This window comes from Triticum urartu, chromosome 2A (genome assembly GCF_056163025.1).
Source record: "Triticum urartu cultivar PI428250 chromosome 2A, HENAU_Tu73, whole genome shotgun sequence".
Lineage (NCBI taxonomy): Eukaryota > Viridiplantae > Streptophyta > Magnoliopsida > Poales > Poaceae > Triticum > Triticum urartu.
Window position 1 is genome coordinate 158,774,129 of NC_141874.1, and position 18,748 is coordinate 158,792,876.

An 18,748-nucleotide genomic window follows, 5' to 3' on the forward strand; every position below is an offset into this window, starting at 1 on the left:
ACATTGTTTTTAATTGAAGGCCAGACTCGTAACTCAAATATTTTATCTCTACGATCATATCGTAGAAACTTTTATTTTCTTGTTACGATGATTCTCCACTTCACTCTGAAATTCTTTGAACTTTTCAAATATTTCAGACTTGTGTTTCATTAAGTAGATATACCCATATCTGCTCAAATCATCCGTGAAGGTCAGAAAATAATGATACCCGCCATGAGCCTTAACACTCATTGGATCTCATACATCAGTATGTATTATTTCCAATAAGTCAGTTGCTCGCTCCATAGTTCCGGAGAACGGTGTTTTAGTCATCTTGCCCATGAGGCATGGTTCGCAAGCATCAACTGATTCATAATCAAGTGATTCCAAAAACCCATTAGCATGGAGTTTCTTCATGCGCTTTACACCAATATGACCTAAACGGCAGTGCCACAAATAAGTTGCACTATCATTATTAACTTTGCATCTTTTGGTTTCAATATTATGATTATGTGTATCACTACGATCGAGATCCAGCGAACTATTTTCATTGGGTGTGTAACCATATAAGGTTTTATTCATGTAAACAGAACAACAATTTATTCTCTTACTTAAATGAATAACCGTATTACAATAAACATGATCAAATCATATTTATGCTCAACGCAAACACCAAATAACACTTATTCAGGTTCAACACTAATCCCGAAAGTATAGGGAGTGTGCGATGATGATCATATCAATCTTGGAACCACTTCCAACACACATCGTCACTTCACCCTTAACTAGTCTTTGTTTATTCTGCAACTCCCGTTTCGAGTTATTAATCTTAGCAACTGAACTAGTATCAAATACTGAGGGGTTGCTATAAACACTAGTAAAGTACACATCAATAACATGTATATCAAATATACTTATGTTCACTTTGCCATCCTTCTTATCTGCCAATCACTTGGGGTAGTTCCGCTTCCAGTGACCAGTCCCTTTGCAGTAGAAACACTTAGTCTTAGGCTTAGGACCAGACTTGGGCTTCTTCACTTGAGCAGCAACTTGCTTGCTGTTCTTCTTGAAGTTCCCCTTCTTCCCTCCGCCCTTTTCTTGAAACTAGTGGTCTTGTCTACCATCAACACTTGATGTTTTTCTCGATTTCTACCTTCGTCAATTTCCGCATTACGAAGAGCTTGGGAATCGTTTCCGTTATCCCTTGCATATCATAGTTCATCACGAAGTTCTACTAACTTGGTGATGGTGACTAGAGAATTCTGTCAATCACTATCTTATCTGGAAGATTAACTCCCACTTGATTCAAGAGATTGTAGTACTCAGACAATCTGAGCACATGCTCACTAGTTGAGCGATTCTCCTCCATCTTTTAGCTATAGAACTTGTTGGAGACTTCATATCTCTCAACTCGGGTATTTGCTTGAAATATTAACTTCAACTCCTGGAACATCTCATATGCTCCATGACGTTCAAAACGTCTTTGAAGTCCCGATTCTAAGCCATTAAGCATGGTGCACTAAACTATCAAGTAGTCATCATATTGAGCTAGCCAAACGTTCATAACGTCTGCATCTGCTCCTGCAATAGGTCCGTCACCTAGCGGTGCATCAAGGACATAATTCTTCTGTGCAGCAATGAGGATAAACCTCAGATCACGGATCCAATCCGCATAATTTCTACTAACATCTTTCAACACAATTTTCTCTAGGAACATATCAAAATAAACACAGGGAAGCAACAACGCGAGCTATTGATCTACAACATAATTTGCAAAATACTACCAGGACTAAGTTCATGATAAATTTAAGTTCAATTAATCATATTACTTAAGAACTCCCACTTAGATAGACATCCCTCTAATCATCTAAGTGATTACGCGATCCAAATCAACTAAACCATGTCCGATCATCACGTGAGATGGAGTAGTTTCATTGGTGAACATCGCTATGTTGATCATATCTGCTATATGATTCACGTTCGACCTTTCGGTCTCCGTGTTCCGAGGCCATATCTGTATATGTTTGGCTCGTCAAGTATAACCTGAGTATTCTGTGTGTGCAACTGTTTTGCACCCGTTGTATTTGAACGTAGAGCCTATCACACCCGATCATCACGTGGTGTCTCAGCACGAAGAACTTTCGCAACGGTGCATACTCAGGGAGAACACTTCTTGATAATTAGTGAGAGATCATCTTATAATGCTACCGCCAATCAAAGCAAGATAAGATGCATAAAAGATAAACATCACATGCAATCAATATAAGTGATATGATATGGCCACCATCATCTTGTGCTTGTGATCTCCATCTTCGAAGCACCGTCATGATCACCATCGTCACCGGCGCGACACCTTGATCTCCATCGTAGCATCGTTGTCGTCTCACCAATCTTATGCTTCCACGACTATCGCTACCGCTTAGTGATAAAGTAAAGCATTACAGCGCGATTGCATTGCATACAATAAAGCGACAACCATATGGCTCCTGCCAGTTGCCGATAACTCGGTTACAAAACATGATCATCTCATACAATAAAATTTAGCATCATGTCTTGACCATATCACATCACAACATGCCCTGCAAAAACAAATTAGACGTCCTCTACTTTGTTGTTGCAAGTTTTACGTGACTGCTACGGGCTTAAGCAAGAACCAATCTTACCTACGCATCAAAACCACAACGATAGTTTGTCAAGTTAGTGCTGTTTTAACCTTCGCAAGGACCGGGCATAGCCACACTCGGTTCAACTAAAGTTGGAGAAACTGTCACCCGCTAGCCACCTTTATGCAAAGCACGTCGGGAGAACTGGTCTCGCGTAAACGTACGCGTAATGTCGGTCCGGGCCGCTTCGTCCAACAATACCGCCGAACCAAAGTATGACATGCTGGTAAGCAGTATGACTTATATCACCCACAACTCACTTGTGTTCTACTCGTGCATATAACATCAACACGTAAAACCTAGGCTCTGATACCACTATTGGGGAACGTAGTAATTTCAAAAATTTCCTACGCACATGCAAGATCATGGTGATGCATAGCAACGAGAGGGGAGAGTGTGATCTACGTACCCTTGTAGACCGACAGCGGAAGCGTTAGCACAACGCGGTTGATGTAGTCGTACGTCTTCACGGCCCGACCGATCAAGCACCGAAACTACGGCACCTCCGAGTTCTAGCACATGTTCAGCTCGATGACGATCCCCGGACTCCGATCCAGCAAAGTGTCGGGAAAGAGTTCCGTCAGCATGACGGCATGGTGACGATCTTGATGTACTACCGTCGCAGGGCTTCACCTAAGCACCGCTACAATATTATCGAGGATTATGGTGAAAGGGGGCACCGCACACGGCTAAGAATATGATCACGTGGATCAACTTGTGTGTCTAGGGGTGCCCCCTGCCCCCGTATATAAAGGATCAAGGGGGGGTGCGACCGGCCAGGAGGAGGGCGCGCCAGGAGGAGTCCTACTCCCACCGGGAGTAGGATCCCCCCCCCCTTTCCTAGTTGGAATAGGATTCGGGAGGGGGAAAGAGGAGAGAGAGAAGGAAGGGAGGGCTCCGCCCCCCTCTCATTGTCCTATTCGTACTAGGGGGGAGGGGCGCGCGGCCCAGCCCTGGCCACCTCTCCTCTCTTCCACTAAAGCCCATTAAGGCCCATATACCTCCCGGGGGGTTCCGGTAACCTCCCGGTACTCCGGTAAAATCCCGATTTCACCCGGAACACTTCCGATATCCAAATATAGGCTTCCAATATATCAATCTTTATGTCTCGACCATTTCGAGACTCCTCGTCATGTCCGTGATCACATCCGGGACTCCGAACAAATCTTCGGTACATCAAAATGCATAAACTCATAATATAACTGTCATCGAAACCTTAAGCGTGCGGACCCTACGGGTTCGAGAACAATGTAGACATGATCGAGACACGTCTCCGGTCAATAACCAATAGCGGAACCTGGATGCTCATATTGGCTCCCACATATTCTACGAAGATCTTTATCGGTCAGACCGCATAACAACATACGTTGTTCCCTTTGTCATCGGTATGTTACTTGCCCGAGATTCGATCGTCGGTATCTCAATACCTAGTTCAATCTCGTTACTGGCAAGTCTTTTTACTCGTTTCGTAATACATCATCTCGCAACTAACTCATTAGTTGCAATGCTTGCAAGGCTTATGTGATGTGCATTACCGAGAGGGCCCAGAGATACCTCTCCAACAATCGGAGTGACAAATCCTAATCTCAAAATACGCCAACCCAACATGTACCTTTGGAGACACCTGTAGAGCTCCTTTATAATCACCCAGTTACGTTGTGACGTTTGGTAGCACACAAAGTGTTCCTCCGGCAAATGGGAGTTGCATAATCTCATAGTCATAGGAACATGTATAAGTCATGAAGAAAGCAATAGCAACATACTAAACAATCGGGTGCTAAGCTAATGGAATGGGTCATGTCAATCACATCATTCTCCTAATGATGTGATCCCGTTAATCAAATAACAACTCTTTTGTTTATGGTTAGGAAACATAACCATCTTCGATTAACGAGCTAGTCAAGTAGAGGCATACTAGTGACACTCTGTTTGTCTATGTATTCACACATGTATTATGTTTCTGGTTAATACAATTCTAGCATGAATAATAAACATTTATCATGATATAGGGAAATAAATAATAACGTAGCAGAAATTCAAAAAAAAATTCTACGCACCACCAAGATCAATCTATGGAGTAATCTAGCAACGAGGGGAAGGAGAGTGCATCTACATACCCTTGTAGATCGCTAAGCGGAAGCGTTCAAGTGAACGGGGTTGATGGAGTCGTACTCGTCGTGATCCAAATCACCGATGATCCTAGTGCCGAACGGACGGCACCTCCGTGTTCAACACACGTACAGCCCGGTGACGTCTCCTACACCTTGATCCAGCAAGGGGAGAAGGAGAGGTTGGGGAAGACTCCATCCAGCAGCAACACGACGGCGTGGTGGTGGTGGAGGAGCGCGGGACTCCAGCAGGGCTTCGCCAAGCACTACGAGAGACGAGGAGGAAGAGAGGTAGGGCTGCGCCAAGAGGGAGAGGATCTCGTGTGTCTTGCAGCCTCCAATACCTCAAGTATATATAGGGGAAGGGGAGGGGCTGCGCCCCCACCTAGGGTTCCCTTCCTAGGGGTGGCGGCAGCCCCCAGATCCCATCTGGGTGGCGGCCACAAGGGGGAGAGGGTGAGGCGCACCTGGGGTGGGCCTTAGGGCCCATCTGCCCTAGGGTTTGCCCCCTTTCCCTCTTGGAGGCGCCTTGGGCCTTGGTGGGAGGCGCCCCAGCCCACCTAGGGGCTGGTCCCTTCCCACTATTGGCCCATGTAGGCCTCCGGGGCTGGTGGCCCCACCTGGTGGACCCCCAGACCCCTCCGGTGGTCCCGGTACACTTCCGGTGATGTCCGGAACACTTCCGGTGGCCAAAACCATACTTCCTATATATCAATCTTTACCTCCGGACCATTTCAGAACTCCTCATGACGTCCGGGATCTCATCCGGGACTTCTAACAACATTCGGTAACCGCGTACATACTTTTCCTATAACCCTAGCGTCATCGAACCTTAAGTGTGTAGGCCCTACGGGTTCGGGAGTCATGCAGACATGACCGAGACAACTCTCCGGTTAATAACCAACAGCGGGATCTGGATACCCATGTTGGCTCCCACATGCTCCACGATGATCTCATCGGATGAACCATGATGTCAAGGACTTAATCAATCGCGTATACAATTCCCTTTGTCTAGTGGTACGATACTTGCCCGAGATTCGATCGTCGGTATCCCGATACCTTGTTCAATCTCGTTACCGGCAAGTCACTTTACTCGTTCCGTAACACATCATCCCATGACCAACCCTTAGTCACATTGAGCTCATTACGATGATGTCTTACCGAGTGGACCCAGAGATACCTCTCCGTTTACATGGAGTGACAAATCCCAGTCTCGATTCGTGCCAACCCAACAGACACTTTTGGAGATACCTGTAGTGTACCTTTATAGCCACCCAGTTACGTTGTGACGTTTGGCACACCCAAAGCACTCCTACGGTATCCGAGAGTTTCACAATCTCATGGTCTAAGGAAATGATACTTGACATTAGAAAAGCTTTAGCATACGAACTACATGATCTTGTGCTAGGCTTAGGATTGGGTCTTGTCCATCACATCATTCTCCTAATGATGTGATCCCGCTATCAACGACATCCAATGTCCATGGTCAGGAAACCGTAACCATCTATTGATCAACGAGCTAGTCAACTAGAGGCTTACTAGGGACATGGTGTTGTCTATGTATCCACACATGTATCTGAGTTTCCGATCAATACAATTCTAGCATGGATAATAAACGATTATCATGAACAAGGAAATATAATAATAACCAATTTATTATTGCCTCTAGGGCATATTTCCAACAGTTCGGAGTCCCGGATGAGATCCCAGACGTCACGAGGAGTTCCGAAATGGTCCGAGGTGAAGATTTATATATAGAAAGTTGTCATACGGTCACCGGAAAGGTTCGGGGGCATATCGGTATTGTACCGGGGCCACCGGAGGGGTTCCGGGGGTCCACCGGGAGGGGCCACCTCTCTCGGAGGGCCTCATGGGCCGTAGAGGAAAGGGAACCAGCCCCAAGTGGGCTGGGCGCATCCCCCCCTTGGACCCATGCGCCTAGGGTTGGGGGGACCCTAGAGGGGGCGTCCCCCTTGCTTGGGGAGCAAGCCACCCCCCCTTGGCCGCCGCCCCTCTCTAGATCTCATCTAGAGGGGCCCGTCCCCCTTCCTCCTTCCCCTATAAATAGAGGGGCAAGGGGAGGACTGCACACGACATCAAAGGCGTAGCCCCTCCCCTCCCCAACACCTCTCCTCCTCCGTTAAAGCTTGGCGAAACCCTGCCGGAGTACTGCTGCTCCACCACCACCACGCCGCCGTGCTGCTGTTGAAGCTCTCTTCCTCAACCTCTCCCTCCTCCTTGCTGGATCAAGGCGCGGGAGACGTCTCCGCTCCGTACGTGTGTTGAACGCGGAGGTGCCGTCCGTTCGGCGCTAGGATCATCGGTGATTTGGATCATGTCGAGTATGACTCCATCAACCCCGTTCTCTTGAACGCTTCCGCTCACGATCTACAAGGGTATGTAGATGCACTCCTCTCCCTCTCGTTGCTAGATGACTCCATAGATTGATCTTGGTGATGCGTGGAAAATTTTAAATTTCTGCTACGATCCCCAACATCCCGGACCTGCAGCGTTCCGCCCACGCCCTGCAAGCCCGATGGCTTTGGCTACGCAAAACAGACCTCTCCCGCCCCTGGCAGCATTTGCACATCCCTTGCAACCCTGCCGTCCAGGCCATCTTTCGTGCCTCCACCTCATGGACGATCGGCGACGGCCTTTTCTGGGATGACCATTGGATCGACGGGCTCTCCATCGCCGAGCTGGCCCCGCTCCTCCACGCCCTCGTCCCCCACCACCACCGTAAAGTTCGCACTGTGGCTGTGGCCTTGGCATCCCGCGCCTGGGTCCAGGATGTGCATGGACATCTATCCCCGTGGCACTGGTGCAATACGTCCTTCTCTGGACGCGGCTTCAGCAGGTCACACTCTTTGACACGCCGGACGTCCTAACCTGGCGATTGACACCGAACGGCGTGTACTCCGCCAAATCCTGCTACAAAGCCCTTTTCGCCAGCTCTACGATTGAGCCCTCATGGGGTCTCACCTGGAAGTCTTGGGCACCCCTCCGCATCAAGGTCTTCCTCTGGCTCGCTTTTCAGGGGCGATGCTAGACCGCCGACCGCCTCGCTCGCCGCAGCCTCGCACATGCCCCACTATGCCTCCTCTGCGACCAGGAGCCAGAGACTATGGCACACTTACTCGTGGGCTGCGTCTTCTCCAGGCAAACTTGGCACGAGGTCCTTTCTTGGCTACGAATCACCGATATGCCGCTCCCTAGCCCTGGGCTGTGCTTCCGCGACTGGTTCTCCCAGTCCGTGCAGGACGCTCCCACCGCCCTACGTCGCGGCCTAGCCTCACTCGTCATCCTCACCGCATGACACATCTGGAAGGCGCAAAACGCGTGCGTCTTCAATGGAGCTATTCCCTCCATCCCGCTTATCGTCAACGACATGAAGGAGGATGCCCGTTGTTGGGCCGCCGCCGGAGCCAAGGGGCTCAGCAACTTGCTCCTGCCCGCGTAGTGCCTGTCTAGGGGGCCGCGCATTACCCCCCCTCCCCGCCCCCCCCCCCCCCCCCCCCCGCCCTCTCTCTGTGTATGCGCCCTTGTAGCTCTCGCTCACGTCCCAGGTGTACGTGCTTGCGAGGTCTGTAACTGCTACTATTCTTTCCTTCTATAATTGTAATGATACGCAAAGCTTTTGCGTGCTCGCGAAAAAAATGTGGCCTTCGTCGATTGATGGTGCTCCTTGCAACGACAGATGCATAACTCAAAGTGTTGTTTCAGTAGAATGAGATGCTGATGGTCTTGGTTCATCCATCCTTTTGGTCATTTTATTAACAGCTTAACTTATTAGCAGCTGCTCATGCTCTTAGTCTTTCTTTACCTTGTCCGAACTGTCTGTCTTATTTTGACCCCTTGGCGAATTTGTCTTTCTGAAGGAGACCATTAAGGCCCATCAAAGTTTAATTATTAGACTTGATATTGATGCTTGTATTCTGAAAAATGTGATGCGTATATACATATATATGGACGTCTGCAATTGTACTGTGTTCAATTGCAGAAGAAAAAAGACAAGGAAAAGGCTACCCGAGCCGTTTTATTTCCTCAGTCTCACGTAGGAGTACATCACTGATAACAAAATGACGACGATCAGATTCGTACCGGCCGGCCGGCATGCTCTCCATGAACTGCGCATCACCCGTTTCCCGCAGACGGCATTCCATTCGGTTTCGAGGCGCAATCGATGAGGACGAGGCCTGGACCTCACGCTGTTTTACCTTACCAATCATGGCCTGGTGGTTCGGGTGGTTCGCCGCCCAACATCACGACGCGACTCCACCGGGACCCGGTCGAGGCGTCGAGCACGCCGAGCGTACGTGGACGCCGCCGGCGCCAGCCACCGTCCCTTCTCGGAGAACGGAGCTGGGCCGCGGCGCGCACTCACGGTGGTCCATGGCACGCCACGGTCCCGGGCGTTCAAACTGCCCGGACTGGGGCAGCGGGTTGGAGTGGTTGATACGTGCGGCGGGAGCTCGACGATTTTCTGAGTTACCATTGACGGCCAGAGGGATGCCAAGTCCAAAGCCGCACACACGGCCTGGTGTGCGGCAACTGCCACCCGTATAGGCGCACGAGGTTTCCTCCCGCGTCGCGTGGTATGGTACTATTCTTGCAGTAGTTTCTTCCGTCCGTTTCCTCGCTTCTCCATCACACCCGTCGCAGCCGACCACCCGCCCACGCGTGGCCATCATCCTCGGCGCCTCCTCCTCCTCCACCACCTCCGATCCCTACTTAATCCCGCCCCGCCACAGCTGCACCACTCGCGCGCCCATCAGCACCAACCACCGTCGTACCACCCCCCCCCCCCCCCCCCCCCCCCCCCCCGAGCCCCTCACCGCCACTAGCTGTGTGCTTAGTGGCTAACCTGCAGTGTGTCCCTCCCGTTCCGCTCAGCGCTCACCACACACCGCACGCACGTACGTCCCCTTGCTTCTTCTTCTTCTTCCTCCCCGATGGCGGGGACGGGGGTGTTCGCGGACGTGCTGGACGGCGAGGTCTACAAGTACTACGCCGACGGGGAGTGGCGCGCGTCCGCCTCCGGCAAGACGGTCGCCATCGTCAACCCCACCACCCGCCAGACGCAGTACAGGGTGCAAGGTGCCACGCTTGATCCTCCTCTCGTTTGTTCTTTCAGATGACGATAACCCAGCATGCGCTAGCTCCGGGAGCTAGTGTGACTGGCTGTGTGAACAGCTAGTGTGCCCCCTGGTCTGGGGGAGAGGGACTGAGATTGCTCTGCTCTGCTTTGCTGCCTGAAGTGATTGAATGCTTGACGGTGACTTATTAGTGTCGTTGAATTCTTTCGATACTTACGAAGCAAACATAGGTTTCATCGGTGCAACTAATACTGTACCCTGGCCGCACGCACTCACCATTAGTTTTACGAATTGACCGATGTCCCTTTCGATTCTTTACCGGCCCCAATTGAATGAACTTGATGAGAATTCTCCATGGTAGAAACGAACTTTGGAACCTGACTTGTAATTCGCTGAGCAACGTGGTCAGAAATCGTTTGAAACGGAGGTCCCATGGCAGAACCGCATATATCATATGAGAAAGAATCCAAGTAGCATTTCTGCGTAGGATCGTATGACAAGATCCAGATTCCGAGAACTTTATTCCTGATGAATTTGGTTTGGCCGCCCTTGTCCAGCATGCACACAGGAGGAGGTGAACAAGGTGATGGACGCCGCCAAGGTGGCGCAGAAGGCGTGGGCGCGGACTCCGCTGTGGAAGCGAGCGGAGCTGCTCCACAAGGCGGCGGCCATCCTCAAGGAGCACAAGGCCCCGATCGCCGAGTGTCTGGTCAAGGAGATCGCCAAGCCGGCCAAGGATGCCGTTTCTGAGGTCACCAGCGTTTGCACTGCCCATGTGGCCCCTTTTATTTTGTTGCTGTGGTTGAAAATTGTGGTTCTTCTTCTTCTGATGCTAAGAGACAATTCAGAGATGCGTGGTTTGGTTTGGTACAGGTGGTGCGATCCGGCGATTTGGTGTCGTACACGGCCGAGGAGGGTGTCCGGATACTGGGGGAGGGCAAGCTGCTGGTATCCGATAGCTTCCCCGGTAATGAGCGCAACAAGTACTGTTTGAGCTCCAAGGTACACCTGCATTTCAGTTATTTCACACGGCTCGTCGTGGGTAGTTTTATTAGCCCTGGCGTCTGATAAATCATGCGAGACGTGTGTGTGCTCTAGTCCCACAAACTGTTGATCTGTTCTCGTTTATTAAAAATTGTCTGAATATAGAAGTATGAGCAGGTTTAGCCATCTTTCTTTCCTATAAGTTGTCTGAATATATAAGGCTTAAGATTATACATATGCTTCCTTGTTCCCTGAATTGTATCAAATTCCCTACACTAATGATGCGTCGATGTTATGTTGCTCTGCATCTCATGCCATCTCATTCATAAAGGTACCTCTTGGAGTAGTTTTGGCAATCCCGCCATTTAACTATCCTGTCAACCTGGCGGTTTCTAAGATTGGCCCGGCGCTGATTGCTGGCAATTCTCTTGTGCTCAAGCCTCCGACTCAGGTACATGATTTTCATAGATACTTATTTTGTTACTGCATTTTCATTTTACTGAATTTTTTCAGCTGAATTCTGAAATGCTACTGTGCAAAATCAGGGCGCGGTGGCAGCGCTCCATATGGTACACTGCTTTCACCTGGCCGGTTTCCCAAAGGGCCTGATAAGCTGTGTTACTGGGAAAGGTTCTGAAATAGGTGATTTTCTCACAATGCATCCTGGAGTCAACTGCATAAGGTAAATAATGAGCTGCTTCTGCTTCTAGCATTCGTGTTTTCTACGGAGGCGAAAAATTCATCTTTTTGTTTGTTTCCTAGTTTCACGGGAGGTGATACCGGCATAGCCATTTCAAAGAAGGCCGGGATGGTCCCGCTTCAGATGGAGCTCGGAGGAAAAGATGCTTGCATTGTGCTGGACGATGCAGACCTCGATCTAGTCGCGGCAAACATAGTAAAAGGAGGCTTCTCATACAGGTACCGAAATAAGAAAATTGATTGGGTGGTGTTTCATAGGGCCAAACCACACGTCTTCCATACGATTTGATCGAAACTACTCCATGCACGATACAAGTGCACGATTTATGGACGACAAAACAATCCAGCGGCCGGCGACTTGTTCAAACATACGTACTTCCGGCCAGATTTAACCATCGTCTCTGCATCGTCCAAAGTTTATCGTGTGCATAGCACTTCTCCGATTTGATCCATTGGGCATCTGGAATTGTTGCATTTATGGCCTGCCATTCCTTAAGAGAGCCACAAGCAACAACTGGAAATGAATAAAAATGTCTGTATATAACATCTTAGCTAACAGAACACATGTCATCCAAGTTGTGCCATGTATAACAGATAGTGGTGTCATATGCTTTTCCTTAGCTCACAGTCACATGCTCCCATCCTCGTGTCATAAGTCATACTACATATTGTGAATAGATAGAGTATTGTTCACAATATGCCATAGAGTATTGTGGTGTCATAGAGTATTGTTCAACATTGTGCCTTTTTCTTCCAGTTTATGCTTGTGCTTCCTTTCTGTCTTTCTTATCTTACTTATTTGCACCCATGGTGATCCTTGAAGTTACACTCACATATGACATGAACTTGTGATCAACACAGTGGCCAGAGGTGCACTGCAGTCAAAGTGGTTCTGATCATGGAAGCGGTGGCCGACACCGTGGTGGAAAAGGTCAATGCCAAGGTGGCAAAGCTGAAAGTTGGCCCACCAGAGGATGACTGTGATATCACCCCAGTTGTAACAGAATCCTCGGCAAATTTCATTGAAGGCTTGGTAATGGATGCCAAGGAGAAAGGTGCAACTTTTTGCCAAGAGTACAGGAGAGAAGGCAACCTCATCTGGCCGTTGCTGTTGGATCATGTCCGGCCTGATATGAGGATCGCTTGGGAGGAGCCTTTCGGCCCTGTCTTGCCCGTGATCAGGATCAACTCGGTCGAGGAAGGCATTCACCATTGTAACGCCAGCAACTTTGGCCTCCAGGTTTACTTATCTATACACTAAGAAAGCAAATTATTATGAATCTTTCATCATGTATATATACCCCTAAAATTTTTTTGAAGCTACGTATTATGAATCTTGGATGCTTATTGTTTGTGTATTTCAGGGATGTGTGTTCACAAGAGACATCAACAAGGCAATCATGATCAGTGATGCAATGGAGAGTGGAACTGTGCAGATCAACTCCGCCCCGGCTCGAGGTCCGGACCATTTCCCCTTCCAGGTACCGTCGCTACCGTGTCCGCGACTCGACGTCGCTGTGGAATTGATCCGAGAACTTCGTTTTCTCCTTCCAGTTGCTATATGATGTGATGTCTCTGTGGATTGCAGGGTCTGAAGGACAGTGGAATAGGATCCCAGGGGATAACCAACAGCATAAACATGATGACCAAGGTGAAGAGCACTGTCATAAACCTCCCATCTCCGTCCTACACCATGGGCTGAGACGTTCATGTACAGGAATCGGACGTTGTATAAGTACACGAGTACGGTGTAGAGAATTCAAATGTTTTGTAACCACGTGAGATCTGGAGATCTGTATCTCGGTATCTGTATGCTTCTGCATGTACCTTGGCTGTCTTACAGTAAAAATTTAAAAAATAAAACAGAATGAGAGCAAGCACGAATCTTGTTGGCTCTACTGTTCTGCACGCTTCTCCTTGATGATGAAATGCCGTAAAACTATGCAAAGAGGCCAATCAAAACTATACTTACGTGCTGATGAAATTGGCATCTTTGCCCGGGAAACACACTTTTAAAAGGGTTAATTGGATAAATGTCACTCAAATTCTGACGATTCCGAGAAATGCTACCGCAATTTCCAAACTTTGAAAAATGCCATTTCCAGTGGCGTTTTTCAAAGTTTGCAAAAATTGCAGTGGCATTTTTCAAACTTTGAAAATTGCAGTGGCGTTTCTCGGAATCGCCACGATTCAAGTTGCATTTATTCGATTTTTGAAAGGGAACACTTTATTACTTAAAAGGTTTAAGCATTACATCCGGCCTCTGCATAACTATGATGCACACAGCCAATTAAAAATAGAGGAGAATTTCACTTCCCCGACCTCTGCACCAACTAGGGATGCATACAGCCATTTTAGTATGAGTACCAAGATAAACATGGTCCTCAGAATTTTTTAAATGAGTATCAAAATATGTTTTGATGAGTGGTTGAGTGGTTCCATCACACATCAAACTTGATTCTCAATAAATGGAGGAAAACTCCTGTGCATCACCTGTCAATTCTAGAAATTGAACTCGGATCCTTAGGCTGCACAACCGCATGCCCAACCACTGAGCCAAGGCTCTCTTTGCATTTATTCAATTAACCTCTTTTAAAAACATTGGCTTAAACAAATATATCTGTTGGGCCGTATGTGTTAGAACACAAGTAAGTAACTATAGCAGCCTTTTGGACTGTATGGTCTCTGGTGAACCCTGCCTGGTAGTTTTATATGTAAAGTCAGGCGTACGCCTTTCCTTTAAAAGTAACTATAGCAGCCTATAGGGGTTATTGCCGACTCCCGTTACAAAGCCTCTGCTCGGGAGATATGATTCGGTGGGAGTTAGGCCAACTTCAACATAGGGACCCATTTGGTTTGTTCATGCCTGTTTGGGTCCATGCATATAAATGCCATGGCTCAACGCGTAGCCTTGTATGCAAAATCCGTCTGCTGTGTGTCCGTCTCAACGCATTTTCGACGTAAATTTGGGTTGAATTTGCGTCCAGACAGACACTAGACGGACGTGCGCGTGTCATCTCGGTGTTCGCTCTCCGCCCGCGTGTCAGCCAGCCGACCACCTCCCACCAAGCCCATTTAATCCAAGCGCGTGGAAAGGGCCCGCATGTCAGTCACCCAGCCACCCTACCGGGGTCCTTTTTAATGCCTAGCCCGTGGGTGTGGACCGACCAGTCCACTTCCACAGACTTCCCTGCCCTCACGCGTCGGACAAACCCTAGGCTGCACTGCTCACCGCCGGCCACAATGATGTGGAAGTGGATACTGAGGAGGTCCGGGAAGCACGACCATGAGGCCAGGTCGTCGTCTTGCTCGTCAGGGCTGAGGAGGATCTCGTCGCCTGTTGCGCCGCGGTAGCGGCCGTACGTGAATGTGGAGGTGTGCCAGTGCTACTGCGACACGACCATGATACGTCTCTAATATATCTATAATTTTTGCTTGTTCCATTCTGTTATATTATCATTCTTGAATGTTTCACAATCATTTTATAAAAACTTTATATCATTTTTTGAGACTAACCTATTGACATAATGCCCAGTGCCAGTTGCTGTTTTTGCTTATTTTTTACTTCGCAGAAAATCAATACCAAACGGAGTCCAAACGCAGCGAAACTTGTTGGAAATTTTTTCTGGACCGGAAGGAACAAGTTGGGCCGGAGAGTACCAGAGGGGTGCACCGAGGGGGGCACAACCCACCTGGGCCCGGCCGCACCCTTGTGGGCTGTGCCCACCTCGATGGCCTCCCGCACTGCCTCTTTGCTCTATAAATACCCCGAAAATCCAAAAACCCTAGGGGAGTCAACGAAACACAATTCCAGGCGTCGCAAGTTCCAGAACCACCAGATCCAATCTAGACACCATCACGGAGGGGTTCATCATCCTCATTGGTGCCTCTCCAATGATGCATGACAGCATGAGTAGTTCATTGTAGACCTACGGGTCCATAGGCAGTAGCTAGATGACTTCATCTCTCTCTTTTGATTCTCAATACAATGGTCTCTTGGAGATCTATTTGATGTAACTCTTTTTGCGGCGTGTTTGTTGCGATCCGATGAACTTTAAGTTTATAATCAGATCTATTTTATCCATGAAAGTTATTTGAGTTTTGATCTCTTATATGCATGATTGCTTATAGCCTCGTATTTCTTTTTTGAATTTTTGGTTTAGTTAGGCCAACTAGATCAAATTTTTTGCCATGAAAAGAGGTGCTTTGTGATGGGTTCTATCTTACGGTGCTCAATCTCAGTGACAGAAGAAGACATGGCACGTATGTATCATTACTATTAAGAATAACAAGATGGGGTCTATTCCTACATGAATAGATCTTGTATACATCATGTCATCGTTCTTATTGCATTACTCTATTTCTCCATGAACTTAATACACTAGATGCATGCTGGATAGCGGTCGTTGTGTGGAGTAATAGTAGTAGATGCAGGCAGGAGTCGGTCTACTAATCTTGGACGTGATGCCTATATAATGATCATTGCCTGGATATCGTCGTAATTATTTGAAGTTCTATCAATTGCCCAACAGAAATTTGTTTACCCTGTGTATTCTATTTTTCTCGAGAAAAGTCACTAGTGAAATCTACGGCCTCCGGGTCTATTCTTTATCATATTTGCTTTCTCATATATTATTTGCCTCCTTTATTTTCATATCTATTATTCCAAAAGCCCCAAAATACCTTACTACAAATTTATCTATCTTTTGCCCCGGAGGGATTGACAACCCCTCTTATGCGTCGGGTTGCAAGTATTTGTTCTTTGTGTGCAGGTACCGTTTACATAGTATTGCGTGGTTCTCCTACTGGTTCGATAATTTTGGTCTCATCACTGAGGGAAATACCTACCGTAGCTGTGCTGCATCATCCCTTCCTCTTCGGAGAAAATACTGACGCAGACACAAGCCTCTAGACCACCCCATTGTTGTGGGGCGACACACAACTGTTAAACGGGTGGAACCTCAGCCTAGATCGGATGCCCATGCCTCCCATCCCGGCCAGCGGCCGCGCTCATCTTTTGGAGATCAACCGTCGGCCATCCCAGCTGCCTCCAGACCTCCTCCGCGAATTGAGGTACACCCTCGAGTCATCACTATGGAACACGTGGTTCGAGGACGAGCACGACATGCGGCGATAGACCTTCTTGGCTGGTCGAGCTCCCATCACACTATGGGCTCGTGCTCGTGCTCCCACCCACCCAATGTGCATGCTCCCCACCCCACCTCGTACGTGCGGCCGTACATGGGTGCACACGCGTACGCCATGGCCGTCCCCGCCACAATCGCCATCGCAACGAAGAGGAGGACGAGTTCCTTAAGAAGGTGCTCGAGGAGTCCAAGCTCGACTACGAGGTCAGCCACCAGAACGTCCTGGCGATGCAGCTCGCCTTGTCGGTTGCAGGCGATGTAGTCGTCCCACATCCAGAGGATGTGGTCGTTGGAGCCGCGAGGCGTGCCCTGGGACCCAGCATTGATGGGGCAGTCCTGGACGTGGACATCGACGGTGCCATGCATGCCGGAATTAATGTTCGTCCCGACTGTGCAGGTGGGTGCAGATACGTGGTCGTCGTCACCATTGCATCGGCCGTGGTGTAGCAGCAGCCACATGCACCGTCCGGCCATGTATGACAGCCACTGCCCTTCGTCGACCTCATCGCGGACCACGGCGACGGCCACTACTAGATCTAGCGTTTAAGTTTAAGTTTAATGTATGGGGCGACTGCCATGACTTTTGGAGGTAACATAATATATTTTTATTTTAAGTTTGTGAAATGCGTCCATCTGCGTTGGGCGCATCTACATGCCAGCAGTCGCAAACAGATGCTTGTGTCCGTCTAACTGACGCAAACGGATAAAAAATGAACAAAACTGCCGTTTGTTTGGGTCGTCGCATTGTAGTTAGCCTTATATCTCTCTTACTGCGAGTGCTTCTATCTCGCCTGAAGCTTTGTCCCCACGCTGTAACTACTGGGCCGGGCCATTTATGTGTATTTTCTATTCATTCGCTAGGTTTTTGTTTGCTGGGTTTTGTTCGTGATTTTCTTCTGTTTTTGTTCTGTGTGGATTTCTTCTCCAGTTTTCACTGTTGGGTCGGTTTTCTTTGTTTCCTTTTGTTTTGTATCTTCTTCTGGTTTTTTTCTTTTCTTCCCCGGTTTTCTTGTTTCTTTTTCGGTTTTCTTTTCTTTCTTCCTCAGTTTTTCTTTCTGCTGTGTTTTTTCTACAGTTTTCTCGGTTGCTCTTTCTCTTTAGTTTTCTTTTGTTTCTTTCTTTGGTTTCCCCTTTCTTTTTATTTTCTATATTTTTTCTTTGGTTTTTTTATCATTCTTAGTTTTTGTGAATTTTCTTTGTTTGTCTTCGAACTTTTTTGTTTTTCTTGGTTTCTCTTTGTTTCCTTACGAGTTTTCATGGTTTCCTCGGGGTTTTTTTTCTTCCTTTCTGAGGTGTTTGTTTTGTTTATTTCTTCCATTTCCTCAGTTTCAATGTTTTTCTCCATTTTTTTTCTTCAACACATGCACACATTTTTCATACACGTTTGTACATGTTATGTATACTTGTATACACCAGGAACTTTTATATATGCATGTTTAACATTTTTCAAATAGTTGATTAACATTAAAAAAATTATGTTAGATGACTAGCTTTTTCATACACATTGTACATTTTTTGTATATATCAACAACATTTTTAACACATGTTTTAAAAAACTAAATATATGACTAAAGTTTTTTTATACATAATCAATATTTTTATGTTTACATTTTTTAAATAGGTGTTAATATGTTTAAATATTTGTGTTTCATGACTACTTTTTCCATAAACACTGTACATTTCTGGTATATACCAGAAACATTCTTTAATACACGGCTAACATATTCTTTAAATATATAATTAACATTTTTCTGATACACTATCAAGATTTTTTCAAATTTATGTTTTCAGCTTCAATTTTTTTTAATACATGTTCTACATTTTTTTTGTATTCATCAGGAAAACATTTTTATACTCGTTTAACATTTTATAAATTAATGATTAAATATTTTTCAAAGGCTTAGTAACATTTTTAAAATACATGATCAACTTTTTTCAGACACATTATATTTTTGGTATATATTTTTCATATACAAGAGAAACATTTCTCTATACACATTTTGAAAATGCAGATTAACTTTGTTCAAATGTTTTATGTAGAGTGTTATCTGTAATATAAATATTTATTTTAA

The 18,748-nt window shown here is 47.1% G+C and overlaps 1 protein-coding gene across 1 annotated transcript; it reads left to right on the plus strand.

Annotated features, from left to right (window-relative positions):
• The first annotated feature begins 9,551 nt into the window (after window positions 1-9,551).
• On the plus strand, window positions 9,552-13,409 carry ALDH11A3 (aldehyde dehydrogenase 11A3). The gene is made up of 9 exons (XM_048693672.2): window positions 9,552-9,847; window positions 10,404-10,597; window positions 10,720-10,848; window positions 11,162-11,281; window positions 11,376-11,512; window positions 11,593-11,748; window positions 12,391-12,769; window positions 12,894-13,010; window positions 13,118-13,409. Exons 1-9 carry the CDS (start codon window positions 9,703-9,705, stop codon window positions 13,229-13,231), a joined length of 1,491 nt encoding a protein of 496 aa, XP_048549629.1. The 5' UTR covers window positions 9,552-9,702; the 3' UTR covers window positions 13,232-13,409.
• Window positions 13,410-18,748: the final 5,339 nt, after the last annotated feature.